This window comes from Erpetoichthys calabaricus, chromosome 9 (assembly GCF_900747795.2).
Source record: "Erpetoichthys calabaricus chromosome 9, fErpCal1.3, whole genome shotgun sequence".
Lineage (NCBI taxonomy): Eukaryota > Metazoa > Chordata > Cladistia > Polypteriformes > Polypteridae > Erpetoichthys > Erpetoichthys calabaricus.
Window position 1 is genome coordinate 124,737,309 of NC_041402.2, and position 20,524 is coordinate 124,757,832.

At 37.1% G+C, this 20,524-nt stretch overlaps 1 protein-coding gene across 1 annotated transcript in view; it reads left to right on the top strand.

Moving 5' to 3' along the window:
* Positions 1 to 20,524, top strand: part of zc3h18 (zinc finger CCCH-type containing 18) — a 154,755-nt gene that overhangs the window by 25,195 nt on the left and 109,036 nt on the right. Inside the window, exons 4-5 of the mRNA XM_051931485.1 lie at positions 16,061 to 16,145; positions 19,398 to 19,546. Coding sequence (XP_051787445.1) covers positions 16,061 to 16,145; positions 19,398 to 19,546 — 234 coding nt within the window. The remainder of the gene's footprint in view (positions 1 to 16,060; positions 16,146 to 19,397; positions 19,547 to 20,524) is intronic.

Below are 20,524 nucleotides of genomic sequence, written 5' to 3' on the forward strand. Positions count from 1 at the left end.
TTTTTAATCAGGCGACTGACAGTAGTGGAGTCAGGCACAGAGAAGGTCAGCTGCAGAGAGAGTGTCTCGACTTTTGCAGGGCCTGAAGCAGGTGAGACGCAGCTCTCTCTCTCTCTCTCGCGCTGCCTGTGTGTGCCTCTGTCTCTCTCTGGCGTTGCCTCTGTGTGTGTGCGCGCGGCTCTCTCTCTCGCGCTGCCTATGTGTGCCTCTGTCTCTCTCTCTGGCGCTGCCTGTGTGTGTGCGGCTGTCTCTCTGGCGCTGCCTGTGTGTGCCTCTGTCTCTCTGGCGCCGCCTCTGTGTGAACCAAGGTTCCACTGAGGCTGACTAATAAAAAGTCAACGTGGCTCAGAACTGCAAGTGGACTGTGGCACAGACAAACAGAAATGATGGCATGTTTTCCGAGGCGTCGCGTCCGAGTTGGTGGGCGTGGCTCTGTGATTTTTTCGGCGTATCCAATGGTCTAAGAGTTGGTGGTCGTGGCTCCTTCCTGCGTGCGCCATTGGCGTCTTAGTTGTCGGCGGTTTAGTGAATCCACGCACCTTCCGGCGTGCTTTCCATGGGTGGCTACTTGTCTTCCAGCTTAGTGAATTATATATATAGATATGTGTATGTATATGTATGTTTGTATGTGAATGTATATGTATGTATACAGTGGTGTGAAAAACTATTTGCCCCCTTCCTGATTTCTTATTCTTTTGCATGTTTGTCACACAAAATGTTTCTGATCATCAAACACATTTAACCATTAGTCAAATATAACACAAGTAAACACAAAATGCAGTTTTTTAAATGATGGTTTTTATTATTTAGGGAGAAAAAAAATCCAAACCTACATGGCCCTGTGTGAAAAAGTAATTGCCCCCTTGTTAAAAAATAACCTAACTGTGGTGTATCACACCTGAGTTCAATTTCCGTAGCCACCCCCAGGCCTGATTACTGCCACACCTGTTTCAATCAAGAAATCACTTAAATAGGAGCTACCTGACACAGAGAAGTAGACCAAAAGCACCTCAAAAGCTAGACATCATGCCAAGATCCAAAGAAATTCAGGAACAAATGAGAACAGAAGTAATTGAGATCTATCAGTCTGGTAAAGGTTATAAAGCCATTTCTAAAGCTTAGGGACTCCAGCGAACCACAGTGAGAGCCATTATCCACAAATGGCAAAAACATGGAACAGTGGTGAACCTTCCCAGGAGTGGCCGGCCGACCAAAATTACCCCAAGAGTGCAGAGACGACTCATCCGAGAGGTCACAGAAGACCCCAAGACAACGTCTAAAGAACTGCAGGCCTCACTTGCCTCAATTAAGGTCAGTGTTCACGACTCCACCATAAGAAAGAGACTGGGCAAAAACGGCCTGCATGGCAGATTTCCAAGACGCAAACCACTGTTAAGCAAAAGAACATTAGGGCTCGTCTCAATTTTGCTAAGAAACATCTCAATGATTGCCAAGACTTTTGGGAAAATACCTTGTGGACTGATGAGACAAAAGTTGAACTTTTTGGAAGGCAAATGTCCCGTTACATCTGGCGTAAAAGGAACACAGCATTTCAGAAAAAGAACATCATACCAACAGTAAAATATGGTGGTGGTAGTGTGATGGTCTGGGGTTGTTTTGCTGCTTCAGGACCTGGAAGGCTTGCTGTGATAGATGGAACCATGGATTCTACTGTCTACCAAAAAATCCTGAAGGAGAATGTCCGGCCATCTGTTCGTCAACTCAAGCTGAAGCGATCTTGGGTGCTGCAACAGGACAATGACCCAAAACACACCAGCAAATCCACCTCTGAATGGCTGAAGAAAAACAAACTGAAGACTTTGGAGTGGCCTAGTCAAAGTCCTGACCTGAATCCAATTGAGATGCTATGGCATGACCTTAAAAAGGCGGTTCATGCTAGAAAACCCTCAAATAAAGCTGAATTACAACAATTTTGCAAAGATGAGTGGGCCCAAAATTCCTCCAGAGCGCTGTAAAAGACTCATTGCAAGTTATCGGAAACGCTTGATTGCAGTTATTGCTGCTAAGGGTGGCCCAACCAGTTATTAGGTTCAGGGGGGCAATTACTTTTTCACACAGGGCCATGTAGGTTTGGATTTTTTTTTCTTCCCTAAATAATAAAAACCACCATTTACAAACTGCATTTTGTGTTTACTTGTGTTATATTTGACTAATGGTTAAATGTGTTTGATGATCAGAAACATTTTGTGTGACAAACATGCAAAAGAATAAGAAATCAGGAAGGGGGCAAATAGTTTTTTCACACCACTTTATATGTGTATGTATATGTATGTATATATGTGTATGTATATATATATATATATATATATATATATATATATATATATATATATATATATATAATATACTAGTCATTAAGCCCGTTACAATAACGGGCGCTAGAACAGTAGTGCATAAACATTAGTAAGAACAATCTATATTAAATGGCAAGGGACCTTGACCTCATTCTGTTTGTTGGTCGTATTTTTCTTTCTTTCAGCCTTTCTTTTGTTGATGTTTACTTGCTGAGCTGACCGTTCTTCGTGGGCTGCCGCCGTATATTGTGTGTCTTTAATTTTCTGTGACAGTAATACTGTCTTGTACGTCTGCTGGCTTGTACGTCCGTAATATACCTTTAATTTTCTCTGGCAGTAATAGAGGCGAGCGCGTCGGTAATATACCTTTAATTTTTTCTGACAGTAATACTGGGTTGTATGTGGCTGTAATATGCGTCAGTGTATTGTGTACCTTTAACTTCCTCTCGCAGTAATACTGGTTTTTATTTCCGTAAAACACCTGTAACTTTCTCTGACATTAATAGCGCGCATCGCACCGTGCCCTGCGCATGCGCACTTCCAGAAAACACACACACACGGACACCTGGACGCACACAGGGATTTTATTAAAGAGGATATATGTGTGTACAGTAATCCCTCGCTATATCGCGCTTCGCCCTTCGCGGCTTCACTCCATCGCGGATTTTATATGTAAGCATATTTAAATATATATCGCGGATTTTTCGCTGCTTCGCGGGTTGTTGAGGACAATGGGTCTTTTAATTTCTGGTACATGCTTCCTCAGTTGGTTTGCCCAGTTGATTTCATACAAGGGACGCTATTGGCAGATGGCTGAGAAGAAACCCAACTTACTTTTCTTTCTCTCTCTCTTGCGCTGACTATCTGTGATCCTGACGTAGGGGGTGTGAGCAGGGGGGCTGTTCGCACACCTAGACTATACGGACGCTCGTCTAAAAATGCTTAAAGATTATCTTCACTTTGCTACCTTCTGTGTGCAGCTTTTAAGTATGCTGCACGGTGCTTCGCATACTTAAAAGCTCAAAGGGCACGTATTGATTTTTTTATCTGTCTCTCTCTCTCTCTGCTCCTGACGGAGGGGGTGTGAGCTGCCGCCTTCAACAGCTTTGTGCCGCGGTGCTTCGCATACTTAAAAGCAAACAGCCCTATTGATTTATTTGCTCCTTTGAAGAGGAAGATTTGTTTGCATTCTTTTAATTGTGAGACTGAACTGTCATCTCTGTCTTGTCATGGAGCACAGTTTAAACTTTTGAAAAAGAGACAAATGTTTGTTTGCAATGTTTGAATAACGTTCCTGTCTCTCTACAACCTCCTGTGTTTCTGCGCAAATCTGTGACCCAAGCATGAGAATATAAAAATAACCATATAAACATATGGTTTCTACTTCGCGGATTTTCTTATTTCGCGGGTGGCTCTGGAACGCAACCCCCGCGATGGAGGAGGGATTACTGTATATGTATGTATGTATATATATACTGTGTGTATGTATATATATATATATATATATATATATATATATATATATATATATATATATATATACATTCACATAGATCTATCTATCTATATATATATCTGTATATATATATATATATATATATATATATATATATATCTACATATATAGCAAAATCCCCGCAGCGGCGAAGTACTGCTTTTAAATTTTTATTAAGAAGAACAGAAAACCTTTTTAAACTGAGGGAAAATATACCAATAACAATTTGTTAAGGATCTGTTTTTTTGTGAAGCTGCCTTTACACAGCTTCTCCGCTGTTTTATAAACGAACGCCATATAAGGTCTTCCTTTTTCCTTGCTTCACCAAGGAAGGAGCCTTTTTATTAAATCCAAGGGTTTTTCGCTTTTTTTTTTTTTTCTTTTTTACGATTGTTATAGTTCTGTTTGTATACCACGTTGTCAGTTCAGCACTCTGGTTGTAATATGACCAAGCCGTGCAAGCTTACTGTTAAGAATGCAACGTATAGTTGTACAGGAGAAAAGCAATCTTGCCTCAAATCAATGGCAACCTTTTGTAGGTCTATGAACTTTAGGTTGCACGGTGCTTTCTTTCCGAAGTACTTGAACTCATGAATATGTCTGTATGCGTCAGTCGCTCAAATCCACGCGCTTCGCACCGGCGAAGTACCGCTTTTAAATTTTTATTTAGAAGAAAAGAAAACCTTTTTAAATTGAGGGAAAATATACCAATAACAATTTGTTAAGGATCTGGTTTTTTTTGAAGCTGACTTCACACGAGTGATCACTTCGAGCTGACTTGTTGGCTAACCATAAGCGTTACCTGGTAGGTAACCACCCATACAATCAGATTGTGAATCAGACTACAAATGCTGTGAATGTAATTACCCCGATCTACATGTTGTCAAATAACTGAACCACATGCCGTGGCGCAATTTTAGGGGCTTTGCCTGTAGCGCTGACGTCCGAGGTTCGATTCCCGTAAGGGAGTGAAGTGAGTGGCTAGTTACCTACCAGGTAACGCTTATGGTTGGCCAGCAAGTGAGGTAACATCAGCCACGGTGCCTTCAGTTGTGAGAAGCAGTTCATAGAATGGTTGAAAATAGTTTACTGTCAAATACTGCAAAGAGTACGCAACACGTCTTTCCCCCTTATTCTTGGCTCATCAGGTGTACACACTCACTGCACTTGCTTACGGTAATCGAACCTCGGACGTCAGCGCTAGAGGGGCTTAGCAGCGGTGAAGTATTGCTTTTAAATTTTAATTAAGAAAAGAAAACCTCAGAGGTTTGATTCCCGTAAGGGAGTGAAGTGAGTGGCTGGTTACCTACCAGGTAACGCTTATGGTTGGCCAGCAAGTGAGGTAGCATCAGCCACGGTGCCTTCAGTTGTGAGAAGCAGATCATAGAATGATTGAAAATAGTTTACTGTCAAATAATGCAAAGAGTACGCGACACGTCTTTCCCCCTTATTCTTGGCTCATCAGGCGTACACACTCACTGCACTCGCTTACGGTAATCGAACCTCGGACGTCAGCGCTAGAGGGGCTTCGCAGCGGTGAAGTATTGCTTTTAAATTTTAATTAAGAAGAAAAGAAAACCTTTTTAAATTAAGTCTTAAAAAGAAGTGTAAAGATATCGACAATAAGCTACGCAAACCGACCAAGAAATGCAATCGTTTAAATCAAGGAGCGAGTCGAAATACACCATCCATTAGTTAATGATTAACACATTTCTATATGTATTGTAAGCATACAATACAACTGATAATATGTTGCGCTTATTTATGTGGTGTACCGACATTTTTGCGCATTTAACGTCTGAAATCTAACGTGGTTTGTGCCCTTCAGAATGAAAACAGTTTTGCATTTACCTTTTTAGTAAAAGGCAAGCTTTTAAGCCTGAGAAATCACCCCGTAAATGCAGACGTTTAATTGCACATGTGTTAATATGTATGCTTACACAGTATTAAAAGACAGTGAACAACGTCATTTACCTTTGTTCCCGCGTTTGATAAAAGGCTAGCTTTTAAGCCTGAGAAATCACCCCGTAAATGCAGACGTTTAATTGCACATGTGTTAATATGTATGCTTACACAGTATTAAAAGACACTCAAAAATTAACGTCATTTACCTTCGTTCCCGCGTTTGACTCGTGCTGTAAATCTCTTCCTTGTTTTTAGTTCACGTGATTACGTAGGAGGCGTGATGACGCAATACGTGACTCCGCCTCCTTCATTACAGTATATGGACAAAAAACAGGTTCCAGTTATGACCATTTTGCGTACAATTTCGAAATGAAACCTGCCTAACTTTTGTAAGTAAGCTGTAAGGAATGAGCCTGCCAAATTTCAACCTTCCACCTACATGGGAAGTTCGAGAATTAGTGATAAGTGAGTGAGTCAGTCAGTCAGTCAGTGAGGGCTTTGCCTTTTATTAATATGTATAGATTATAACATGCTGAATTCATGTTAATTTAAAGAACACATGATGTAACACAATCAAAATATTTATTTTTCTTGTTGAATTTATCCAAGGGTGGAAAATTTGAATATATGCTAAGATACAGTATAATGGAATTTGCCATTAATTAATCAAGTTCAGCTTTTTTCTTTTTCATTGTGAATAATATATATTTTTTCAGCTCAAATCAACTTTTTTGTATTTAATTTACCCATATAATGTACATTTTATCACTGTTCTGGGTGAGACTGGGTAGCAATAATAATAAAAATGATAATAATAATAAATTGAGATTTATCGAGAACTGCTTTATAATCACATGGTGGGTCCCTGATTCATAATCACATTCAATCATGTGGTGCTTAGTGAGTCACATCCCTACTAGTGTGTGTGATTTACTGTTTTACCACATTAACCCTTGTATGCATGCCTCAAGATAGCAGGCTGCTTGTGCTGGTTGACAAATTTGCAAAAAAAAAAAAGACACTGATGAGGAGGTGCGAGGGTATTTAAGGTGGTCCAGGATTACAAGCTTTTTCGTAGGCTACAGGGATTCTAGTGTTTAAAGAAACTTTAACGTAAGCCAAGATCATGTACTACAAGGTGGAAAACACCATCAAAAAATTACAGTACAGCTGTTAAAGGATATGCTTGGTATTTTTCAAGTTGAAGTTATTTCTTCACAATCATGATATATATTCATTTACCACATTAAATTCCATTCTCAATTGAAGCATTTTCTATAATTTAAAAAATATCTAGCTTGCGTCTGTGTTTTATAATGGAGCTTATGGGTTCATCCATTTTCAAAACAATCAGAAATTAGTTAAGGATTGGGGGCTCAGCCTATTTTAGTAGCAGCATCAGGCAACGTACAGGATCTACCCTTGGACTAGGCACCAGTCCACAGTAGAGGGCACGTTTACACTAACTTATATAATGTATGTCTCTGTCATCTGGGTAAAAAAAACTGCATCAGTCACAGAAAAAGTTGCGTGAACCTCTACAAAATGCAAACTCCACATGGTGTCAGTTTGGATTTTAATTTTTGCTTACATTGTAATAAGTTGATCACTGAAGCACATTTGGATGTTGTCCTCTAGAGTGTTAATTGCATTACTTTTTCCAGATAAACTAACATTAACAGAAATGTGCTTACAGGTTAAAAAAAATTGCTTCCAGTTACTTTTTATATTATCAGGCAAGAACTGATGTGTGGAATCATAAAATGATTGTCTTATTTTTTTCTGTAATTTAGCCTATATGTGATAAGTTTTGAAGCTGAATCTGAAAGATCAAGTTAACTGGGAAGCCAGTTCTGGTAATATGGAGCTAATGTACTTGTTTTTGTTTTGCTTTTTTTTTTTTTTAAATTAGAATGATTGATTTATAAATTTTACTTAAAAAGTATTATCATACATTACTGATATTTCAGAAATATTCGTTCACTCCCTCAGAACTTTTGACTAATGGTTAGAAAACTACTTTAATGAATTCAGACCTTTTTATTTTGTCCTTTAAATTAAAACGGTCACCGTTTTAATTCGGACGGCGAGATTGAAGTGCAGCAGCTTACATTTTTAATTGGAAGAAGAATTTGAAATTCCTGCTTATTAAACAATAGGCATGTTAGCTTAACCACAAAATGTATCTTTTACTTAGTAACCTGTTAAACATGTTAGTGTTCAGTCTTCTTTATAGCAACTTATGAACATTTGATACATTTGAGCTTTTTTAAAGATTTGTACTGTTATTTATTTCTGTGTATTATACAGTGAATGTTTTGATAAGAAACAAGTACTACATGATTTAAAATGGTTATCCATATTTTATAATTACACCTCAAGAATTACAAATGTCTAGCTGATACACTGAAGACAAAAACACACCATTATAAATAATCATAAATGTATATTTTAAAAGCAAGAGAAGCTGGTGTGGATTTAATGATAAAAATGATTAAAACCTGTAAATACATGAATATTTAAATTTAAACAGTGTTTAATTACCAATATTAATTCATTGATTGGGTGAGAATCTATATAATGTAAGTGTAAAAACGATTTTATTTTCTTTTATGCTCTGTGTCATACGGCATAGGTTTTAGTAAGAAATAAGTAGTACAGGGTGGCACAGAGAAAACACCTTCATGATGTTTTCTTCAAAACATGAAATGAATATTGAATATATATTGATTACAATCATTAATTGTATATCCTGTACAATAGATTTCGTCATTAAATTTACTTTGTAATGTGTTTACTCTTGTATTGAACGTCAATTGAAAATTTCCCGTTTCCCTGTGCCACCCTGTACATAGTTAAAATGGTGACCCATATTTTATAAATACACCTCAAAAATTACAAGTGTCTAGTTGATACACTGAAGAAAAAAAAAATCTGTATAGATTTAATAGCAAAAAGCTATAGTACAATTAATGATTTAAAATAATAAAAAGTATAAGTACATGTATATTTACATTTAAGCAGTGTTAATAAGTATATATTTTTTTTTGTTGTTAGAGAAATGGTGAAAACTGTTTTTTTTTTTGTTTTTTTTTTTAAATACATATATATATTTGCAGCTGGAGATCCACAAAGGGAGAAAAAATTAATCACATATCATAAAGTAGTTTTTATTCCTGAGCTTTCAACCCCTGCCAGGGGTCTTCATCAGAGGATAATGCTTAAACTTACAAGAATCAAAGGCAATATATAGCAAAACATTACGTGGAGGGGGTGGGGGGGGGGGGTATTGGGTGTACAGTTTATTTATTATGAACATGTTCTTCTTAAGTTTGCATATGCTGGATTTATGTCCAAGTGTCTGTTGATGGTGTTCTCATTTGATAGCCAAGATTCGGCCAGCTCTCTGGCACTCTAAGCATTATTCTCTGATGAAGACCCCTGGCAGGGGTTGAAAGCTCAGGAATAAAAACTACTTTATGATACGTGATTCATTTTTTCTCCCTTTGTGGATCTCCAGCTGCAAATATGCAAAGCGTATCACAGACCTTCTCTTCCATATATATATATATTCACGGCATTCGTAGTCTGTGTCACAATCTGATTGTATGGGTGGTTACCTACCAGGTAACGCTTGTGGTTGGCCAGCAATCTGCTAACATCCGCCACGGTGCCCTCAGTTTGTGAGGAGCAGATCATAGAATGGTTGAAATAGTTTACTGTCAAATAAATGCAAAGAGTACACGACACGTGTTTCGCCCTCATTCTGGGCTCATCAGGTATACACACTCTGCACTCCCTCTCGGGAATCGAACCACGGACGTTATATATATATATATATATATATATATATATATATATATATATAATTAAGCCTTGTTTCAGATAGGTGTATTACAGATAAAAACTAAACAATGTGATCGCTTGTAATTATGAGAAGCATTTTATTTTCTTTTATGCCATATGTATTATGGATACATATTTTTGTACATAATTTATTAAAGTATGTATTTTAAAGAAATTGTATTTATTTTAGTATTTTTATGGTCACTTAACTATAAGCCTATAGAATTTAATTTTGTTAATAAAAAAATAAACCGTTAACACCAGTGGTCTATAGTTTAATAATAAAAATACCAAAGATTTTTTAATATAGAGCATAATGCTTCTGTGCATCTTGTTATGGAGAAGCTTAGTGTAAAAAAAGAAAAAGATTGGAATTGACTGATCAAGTAACATGAAATCGCTAGTTGATATTGGCCTTAAACCTGATTGGAGCATCCCTTCTGTTTTGCATACTTGGAAGAGTGTTGCTGCTGTTGTTTCATGTCTAGTTTGAATGTGGCCGAAAAATTAACACCTGAAAACAATGCAATTTTACAATCTTTCAAAGAGCCCATTCTCAGTGTCATATATCTACACCACATACATAAATGTATGTCATTTTCCATAGAGGTATATAGCGAACAGATACTGCCTGCAGAAATTTCTGTTTCAGGTTTTATAGCTGGAATTGAATAGTTAAATGGCTTCTGCTAGAGGCCCCAATTATATAGCAAAAACCGGAGGGCCAGGGGATATGTTTTCCTAGTAGTTATAATTAACTTAAACTGAGAGGGTATTACTGAACCTTGGAAGCTGTGAATGCTAAGCGGTTTTCATATTATATTAATAAATGGTAAACTAAGTGTAAACCACATAAAAAATACAATTTTTTCATAACCATAGGTGACTGTAATCTGTCCCAGACACATGCTTAATTGAAGGTATATTTAGGAATTTTATTAAAATTCCTGCAGCCTACAAAGTAAATCAGATATGAAGCCTAACACTTAAAATTTTGTAAGAATATTTCTGAGAATTATATTACCTGGCACTCTCACTGATATTACTCAGAGGGTGTTGATGTCTTTGTGGACCTAGAGAAAGCATATGACAGGGTGCCTCGAGAGGAGTTGTGTTGTGTTCTTGTATGAGGAAGTTGGGAGTGTCAGAGAAGTACGCAAGAGTTGATACAGTATATGTATAAGTGAAGTGTGACAGTGGTGAGGTCTATAGTAGGAGTGACAAATTCGTTTAAGGTGGAGGTGGGATTACATCAGGGATTGGCTATGAGCCCTTTCTTCTTTGCAATAGTGATGGATGGGTTGACAGAGGAGATTAGACAGGAGTCCCCGTGGACTGTAATGTTTGTAGTTGACATTATGATCTGTAATGAGAGTAGGGGGCAGGTTGAGGGCACCCTGGAGAGGTGAAGATATGCTTTAGAGAGCATTCATCTTTTTTTTGAACAACATTTGTTTTGGTTTTACATATCTAAATTATGTTTAATTTTGTTTACAAAGATTATCTTTAAATGTTTCCTTTGTTTTTGATTTTTTTTGTTTTTGATTTTTTGAACCTCTTAAATGTACAAGTATTTCTTTAAATGCAGTAAGAATTTTGGCTGTTTTAGTTACATTTAAATTTAGTGCTCAGAAAGTATCAGCAATTTGTTTTTAATTAAGCTTTTCATTCTGAAGGTGTGTAATTCTTAATGCGTCTTCTTGTAGTGTAATAGTTACATTTTAGGGGTTTAATTAGGTGAATACTGCTCCTTAAATATTTGTTAAGATATCATTTATCTTTAGACCTTCTGCAAACATTTGACCATACTTTCCTTGACCTGTAAAATGTAGTATTACAGATGTAGAGATCATGTTTTACTTACCATGTTTGCATTAGGGATCAGTAGAAAGAAATAAAGGTTATTAAAAAAAAAAAAAAAAAATACATAGTTGAAAATCAGCACCCTAGCTCAAAGTGGTGTGTCTGGTGGAAAATGCAAACCACCATGTGTGTACTACTTGTTGCATTTCTTATCCCACAGCATCCATCAGAAAGACAACTTGATAGTCAATGAGCCTTTCTACTCATCTTGTGAGACAACAAAATCATGAGTGCTGACTAACGTTGATCAGTGAAATCCAGGAAATTTATGTGGATGGCTTAGACAAACATTTTTTTCCCAAGTGCCCCACGATGCCTTGCAAGACCAGCATCAAACCACAGTCCTGTAGCAGCCACACATATGATTTGTATGCATGCTTACTGTAAGGTCATTGCCCAATCTGTTTCAGGCATGTGTGAACTTATAGCATTTTTATTTGAGGGGTACATTAGCAGACTTTAATGAGAATATACTGAGTACTACCACCACATATATAACACTAATTCCTCTGCCCTGGCAGTGTAGCACCACATGATTAATTTGTATCTATAATTAGCCATGTGCTGCCCTTAGTAGTCAAAACAAGCCCTAAATGAGCCCCGTCTCCTTGAGTTAGAATGAGACCCTGCAAAATAATAATAATGAAATATTCTTAATGGAGGAGAGAAAGATAGATTAGAAACAAAAAAGATGACACAAGAACAAGTAGTCCCACATTGCTGTTTTATGGCATGGCCAACATTTGCCCCAAGTTTTATAGCACAATAGACTGTGTATGTATATATGTATGTGTGTGTGTGTGTATGTATATATATATATATATATATATATGGTTGAAATAGTTTACTGTCAAATAAATGCAAAGAGTACGCGACACGTGTTTCGCCCTCGTTATGGGCTCATCAGGCGTACACACTCCACTGCACTCCCTCTCGGGAATCGAACCTCGGACGTCAGCGCTAGAGGCGAAGCCCCTAACGTTGCGCCACGGCGTGTGGTTCGTTTATTTGACAGCATGTAGATCGGGGTAATTACATTCATTGCATTCGTTGTCTGTGTCACAATCTGATTGTATGGGTTCGATTCCCGAGAGGGAGTGCAGTGGAGTGTGTACGCCTGATGAGCCCATAACGAGGGCGAAACACGTGTCGCGTACTCTTTGCATTTATTTGACAGTAAACTATTTCAACCATTCTATGATCTGCTCCTCACAAACTGAGGGCACCGTGGCGGATGTTAGCAGATTGCTGGCCAACCACAAGCGTTACCTGGAAGGTAACCACCCGTACAATCAGATTGTGACACAGACTACGAATGCAATGAATATAAATATATATATATATATTGGTACTGTATTTTTACTTATTGCTACTTTCTGGCCATCTGTTGTACTTTGTAGTCATCTTTTCTTCTGTGTCATTTGTTGTTTGAGGCATAGTGGTGCAGTGATTAGTACTGCTATCTCCTGACTTAAGTAACATTTTGGCCACAGTAATCGGCCCAGCATAGTTGGCTTAGTGCTCATTTAGAATAAATGCCTTCCAAGATACAACTACCGTAGTATATATACTGGATTTTTTTTAACGTAATTACAAAAAAAAAAAAAGACCTGTAAGTGTGGTTCAGTTAATGGAAAAAAACGTAGTGTAAGTGTTAAGACAAATGAATAAAAAAAAAAAACTTGTTAACCTCCTTCAAATGACACGAAAGTAAAACTATATTGCTTATTGGCCTGAAATTCACATTAGTATTTGCTTAATTTCTCTTAGGTAGACATTAGGTGATACAGAATATTACTCATTATTATCATTGCAGTCTTCACATGTGGTATATTCCTGCATTCTTCTCGCATTGTTTAGTTCCCTTTATTTGTGATTCATTCATTGTGACAATTTTTCCCTGAAAAAAAATCTTCACTTGATGACTGGAGTATCAATCCCTTCTGCATCTGGTGAACATATAGTGCTTTCCTTTTACTGGGGTATACTGTCATCTCTCTTACTTCAGATTGTGAAGCAGAGGCCTCTGATTACTCCAGTGAAATTTTTTATTTGCTACCAGCCCTCCCCATTGAAAGATTGTTGAGATGAGCAATCTTAAAAAAGATACCCAAAATAATAAGTGATCTCTTTGCCACAAACTTGAAGCCAAGTGGTCAAAGATAAGAAGATGACAGGTATGGACATCAGAAATTAGCTGTACTGTTCCTGGCTGAAGAAACTGAAGTAATCATTGATATTTTCAAGAGAGCCATGGTTATTTGTACTGAACCATGAAAAATGTCATGATTTAAATATTTTTTTTGGTTTTCAATCTTGCATATGTGGAGAGTTTGCACTAGCAGACGTAATCAGGCATCTCCTGTCCACATTACTATCATTTCAACCTTAGTGTCTGTAGGCAGAATATTTGCCCATTGTCATCTGACGTAGTCTCTGTACTTGCATCTAAAACAACTGATGCTTGAAGAAGGCTGTTGAGGAGTATAACAACTTTGTTTAAAAATCTGAAGATTTTACATATTCTTAGAAAATAGAAAAAAAAATTATAGAAAAAAAGTATTTTCAAAACCAAACCTAACAGTAAAATAAATGCCGGTGAATGTTATAACATAAAACTTTTAAATATATGAAGTTTCCGTATCTGGATTCTGAGGTATCCTGAACAAAATTGTTTAAGCCATTTCAACCCATCTTCATTTTTTGAAAAAGCAAATCTACTATATTCCGTTGCAGGTCTGAATGTTAATTGTGCATTTTCTGTAACTAAGGGGCATTTTGAAAAATTAACATATTGTCTATGCCATGAAGACAGCTCTGACTTGTCAAGGCATGGACTCCACAAGACCTCTGAAGGTGTCCTATGGTATTGGGCACCAGGACGTTAGCAGTAGATCCTTTAAGTCCTGGACCCTTTTTTCAATAGTAATTGATCAAATTGAGATCTGTAGAATTAGAAGGCCAAGTTAACACCCTGAAGTCTTTCTTACGCCCTCTCAAACCATTCCTGAACAATTTTTGCAGTGTGGCAGGGCACATTATACTGTAGTTCTTAAAGAGGCCACTGTCATCAGTGAATATCATTATCAAAAAGGGTAGTACACAGTTTGCAACAACTTGAGATAAGGTGGTACCTGTAAAAGTAACATCCACAAGAATTCCATGACCCACAGTTTCCCAGGAGAACTCTTCCAGAGCATCATATTCTGTCCATTGATTTACTTTCTTCCAATATAGCATCCTAAACTCTTCCGTATCTAAATTATGCACATGCACCCCTCTGTGTTCATGATTCTGAAGAAAATGTGATTCATCAGATCAAGCCACCTTCTTCCATTGCTCCATGGTCCAGTTCTGACTCTCATGTGCCCATTGTAGGCACTTTTGACAGTGGACAGAGGTCAGCATGGGCAGTCTTACCAGTCTGCAGCAAGCTGCAATACGCTGTATGTTCTGACATCTCTCTGTCATTGCCACCATTATGTTTTTCAGCAATTTGTGTTATGGTAGTTCTTCTGTGGGAATGGACCAAATGAGCTAGCCTTTGCTTCTTACATGCATCAGTGTAGTTCTTCTGTGGGAATGGACCAAATGAGCTAGCCTTTGCTTCTTACATGCATCAGTGAACCTTAGGCGCCCATGACCTTGTTGGAGGTTCATAAGTTGTCCTTCTTTGGACCACTTTTGGTAGGTAATAACTACAACCCACAAGACCTGCCATTTTGGAGATGTGTCCCTAGTTGTCTAGCCATCATGATTTACCTCTTGTCAAAATCAATCAGATCCTAACACTTTCCAATTTTTCCTGCTTCTAAAACGTTACCTTCAGGAACTGACTGTTCACTTGCTGCCTAATATTTCCAACCCTTTGACAGGTGCCATTGTCTTTATATATAATACGCTATACCATGGCTGTTTGTTTGTCTGTCCGCGATTTTAAATCGCTTGTAGCTCACAAACCGTTTGAACTATTGACCTGAAATTTGGTACACATATACTATGTGACATCTACTATCCTCTTTCGGGGTGTTGATTGACCTCCAAGGTTATTCCTCTTTTTATTTTTATTTTATTCTAGAATCAATTCTCAGCCGTGTGGCCCATGCATACGGACGTTGTTCTCATCCCTCCCACCTTCACTGTCACTTCCCCTACCTCTTCACATCTTAAATCATTCTTGAGGTGGATTGAAGACTTAAGTGCCAGCTTAAGTGAAAAATTAAAGAAAACGTACTAAGTAATTGCATCACAAACACTGACTTTATCAGTTTTAATGCGAAAAGATGCAGATGAAAGAACAGAAAAAGTGGGCCGCTAGGGTGTAGAAAAGAAGAGCTGCTCAGGAAGCAGCAAGTGCCATAACCTCTGAGCAAATGAATGCTAAACGTACAGAGAAAGAGTATGAAAAAAACTATGAATGCTCAAGTCAAGTGTATTCAGTGTGCCATTACTGGTAGCAAGATAATTAATGCTTTTTACTTCATCTGTCAGTGAATTTAACATTGCAGCTAATAGTTGTGTAGCTTAGCAAATTAAATTTCAAAATAATAAGGGATTACATTTTGTTGGATGAAAACAGTTTTGTTAACAGCTTGTAGTAGAGAATCCAGTAAACATGTATTTTTTTTGTCTCTAGGATGATGATCTTGAAGAAGGAGAAGTTAAAGATCCAAGTGATCGTAAAATAAGACCTCGTCCCATTTGTAAATTTTTCATGAGAGGTACATTGTTTATCAAATTCTGTTCTTAACATTTACATTTTTTTCCATTGAGATATAAAGTTTCAAAGGCTTACAGCGTTAGTCTTCCTTTGCCCTTTAAGACATATGTTTCCTGCTTTATATTCCATCATGTGATACACCACAATGCAATGTCCCTTAATGAGTTAGAAATGATTTTTAAGTATGACAATAATTTCATGTTTTTAACAGTTTCTAATAAAACTAAAATGAATTTTTTAAAAAGTCCCTTAAGCTTCCACAAGTGGGCACTGTTGTTTAAGCTAGCATGTTACTCATTGGTTTTACCTTGCAAATTGTTAAAAACAATCTGTTTGAGTATGTATGGTATTTTGCTTATTTAATATTCTTTCTGCAATGTAATCAAGATAACATGAAGCATAGAAAATGATTTACTGAATGATCTGAATCCTGAGCTGCTGTTCTGTATGGCCACAGGAGTAATGTTAATATATAGTAGCTTTGTAAAAGTTAAAATATTTTTTAATTTAATTAACAAACTTAGAGTAATTTCCATATTTCTCAAGTCGAAGTTATTTCTTCACAATCAAGATGTATATTATCTTGCCACATGAAACTGCATTCTAAAGTGAAACATACTGCTTAATTTAAAAAAAAAAAAAAAAACTAGCCCACTCTTGTGTTTTATAATGGAGTCAATGGATACCAGGATTCCTTTGAAAAGAAAATATATGTCCACTTTGAAGTAACAAAGGTTTTGATTTAAGAAATGTAGCCTTCTGAGTTCCTGATGCATGCTTGTGACAACAAAGGCAAACCAAAAATAATACATTTTATGTGAGGTGTTTGATACTGTTTTCTTAAAGTAAGGAAATGTTTTATGCTTGCTTCACTGCTTGCAGTGTCCATTATAACGAGTTATGGAGAGGCACGTGATGCATGCCAAGTGGAGCATATGTGAGTTTCATTGTGTTTTGTACACATAGCAATGAATGTGAACTGAACTAATGCTAAATTGTACTTTTAATAAAAAAAAAACCTTAGATTTTTGAAAAAGCCAAGTCATCTTTTTCGTGGCATTTCTTTTGAAAAAGTCAAGTATCTTTTTTGTGGCGTATGTTGTGCACACGAATGATTATATAAAAGAAATAAAACCCTCAGACAATGAAAAGGACACAGTGCACAATTGAACAGATTTAAGCACTACAAACCAATTATCATGCATAAAAAATAGATGAGCCACTTTTTTTTGAAGGATATGGTTAGAAAAAAAAAAAAACTTGAGCACAACATTTTTGCGTGAGTAAGTTCATTGATACTGATGTCAATCAATCTGTAAATACACTGGGTGTAAGAAAGTTTAGTAAGGTCACGACCCTCGACCGGAAGTGGTTGCCTATTCACGACAGACTTTTCTTTCTGCCATATCGGTTTATCTACAGCATGTTTGTTTGTTTATTGTTTGTTGTTTTTTTTTACGTTAAATACATATAAAATACTGGAATTCAACAGTCTAATATCGCCAGTCATCTGACCGTGACTCCTGCACTTGGCTTTCAGTTAGCTAAACCCTGCGAATTAGCACTTTTCCATATGTCCCTGACACCCCTCTTCTACACTGGGAAAACATACAAAGTTCATGCAAAACCTGACCCTGTGAAGCAGAAATGACAACTCTCTGTCACTACTCTGTGTTAAAACATCCATCCATCCATCCATTTTCCAACCCGTTGAATCCGAACACATGGTCACGGGGGTCTGCTGGAGCCAATCCCAGCCAACACAGGGCACAAGGCAGGAACCAATCCCGGGCAGGGTGCCAACCCACCGCAGGACACACACAAACAGACACACACACCAAGCATACACTAGGGCCAATTTAGAATCGCCAATCCACCTAACCTGCATGTCTTTGGACTGTGGGTGGAAACCGGAGTGCCCGGAGGAAACCCACGCAGACACGGGGAGAACATGCAAACTCCACGCAGGGAGGACCCGGGAAGCGAACCTGGGTCTCCTAACTGCGAGGCAGCAGCGCTACCACTGCGCCACCATTCCGCCCTGTGTTAAAACATCTATACTGAAATTGCTAAACTTCAACCTGATTAACCTTAGGTGAAGTGATGTTGCTAAAGTGGCATGGGAGTGTGTCTGTTGGCTCTGCGATGAACGGGCATCTTGCCCTGGTGTTTTTCATGTCATTGCACCCAGTAATTGCTGGGATAGGCTTCAGCTGCCCTGGATAATTGGATTAGGGGATTGATGGCTTGTCCAATGGTTCCTAATAACCTCTACTCAGTACTTGTTACTTGCATTACTGTCTGTCTACAGAACAGAGACAGCATTTCAGATCTGGGCAGCAACATTCAATAATGTCAAGAAACTGAGGTTGGCGGTGACTTTCCAAGCTGAATCCATGCCACTGGAGCTGAAATGGTGTTACAGAGGAAGACAAGCAGATGAAGTGAAGTGCATAACCAGTCTTCTTTTTTTTTTTTTTTTAATGGCTGAATCTCACAACAGTGGTTTGCTTTCTGCTTTTTAACCTTCTTAAAAAACATGAGTATGCTGTCTTGCAATATGTGTGAGATACTTAATAACATTTTTGGCTTCAAAAATGACGTATTTGATAAGTTTTCAGGCTTTTCTTTATAATGCTCAATACCTGGTACGTATAGGGTCCATTATAAAATGCAAGAACAGGCTAGAGTGCCATTTCATGTGGTAAACTAATGTATACCATTATTATGAAGAAATAAACATGACTTGAAAAATATCAAACTTACCAAGTAAGCATTTTTTTCTTAATATAAAAGCAAAAAAAAAATTATTATGAAGAAATAAACATGACTTGAAAAATATCAAACTTACCAAGTAAGCATTTTTTTCTTAATATAAAAGCAAAAAAAAAAAACCCTGGGTAATTTTTTGTATGATTACAAGTAAGATGTTCTTGTCATAAAATTATCACTTTTGTATAATTTTTGCGAGATGTAACAGCTGCCTCACATTCTCAAATCTAGAAAAGTATGCTCTAGTTATTCCCAATTTCTTACCTCCATTCCAAAGACCTTCATGTGAAGTTAATTTGAAAATGTAAGTGTTCCATTATTAACAATGTTTGGTATGTTGTGTATGATTGGTAATCCTGAAATGTGCTGTTTGCCATCAGAAAAAAATCTAGCCACTATTGGCCCTATAAAGAAAAAAGATTGTTCAGAAAACTTTTTTAAAACAGACTTTGGAATGATACTGTCTTTTTTTTTATTTTAGGCCACTGTACATGGGGGATGAATTGCAGGTTTATTCATCCTGGTTTAAACGATAAAGGAAATTATTCTCTTATTACCAAACCAGACCCTTTTTCTCCAAATGGTGGTCCACCAGCAGGACCTCTTCCATTAATCCCAACAACTCCTTGGGTAAGTGCTATAGATTGTTATATCCAGTATTCTTTTTGTAAGTAAAATTTTCACAGTTCCCTACAGGTCCCTGGTCCAAAATATCAAAAAAGAAGACACTTGGGGTCATAATTTCATTGTGATAAAGAGTACTGGCAAACATGCAGAGCATTAAATCAAAAGTAGCCTGTATGACTTAGTTACAGGATGCGCTTACCCTTTCCTTAATATCAAGACATAACAGCACTGATTGACATTAATTCTTTGAACTAAACAGTTAATGTGATAGATCTCATGTAATCACCTTAGACTGTTATATTGTGGCACGGAATTCATAGAGTCCAAACATTTCACTTTCTGACATGCTGTTTGTTTATCTGTCACAGAACCAGTTTCTTTTCACCTAATATATTCATAGTGTATTTTTCTTCGCTTAAGTTAGTTCTTACACTTTCATGTTTTAGAATAATTCCTCTGAAAATGATAAACAAAAATGTAACAGAATTTTCCTATTATTCTACGCTGTTCTGTAAGGCACAGTGTGAGCCTGTCATTTGCCTTAATTTTCTAAGTAAGTTAATCACTCCTTAATTATTTGTTATTCTTAGTTATTTTATTGCAGACACTAATTAGCATATTTGTACAATTAGCACTTGAGCAGTCATTGGTCATGAACATACATTTTTGTTTGCGTTGTAGTATTTACACTTGTTCCAATCTTATCTGCTCTGAATCTTAGAACTGCTCACACTATCAGGCCCATGAAGCAAAAGCCTCTTTTAATTGAATGCTGATTTCAGTTCTTTTCATAAATAAATTTCTCCTATTGAACACTAGTCTAGAGTAATTGAATGTGTAAAATACATAATGTATGTTTTGTTTATATTTTTAAATGCATTTTATGTATCAGTCACACTGAATTTGTCTGGTATTTTTTAAGACATCTCTCTTTGATTCTTATCAGTGCTTACCCAGGCCTGCTGAGATACCCTTACTTCT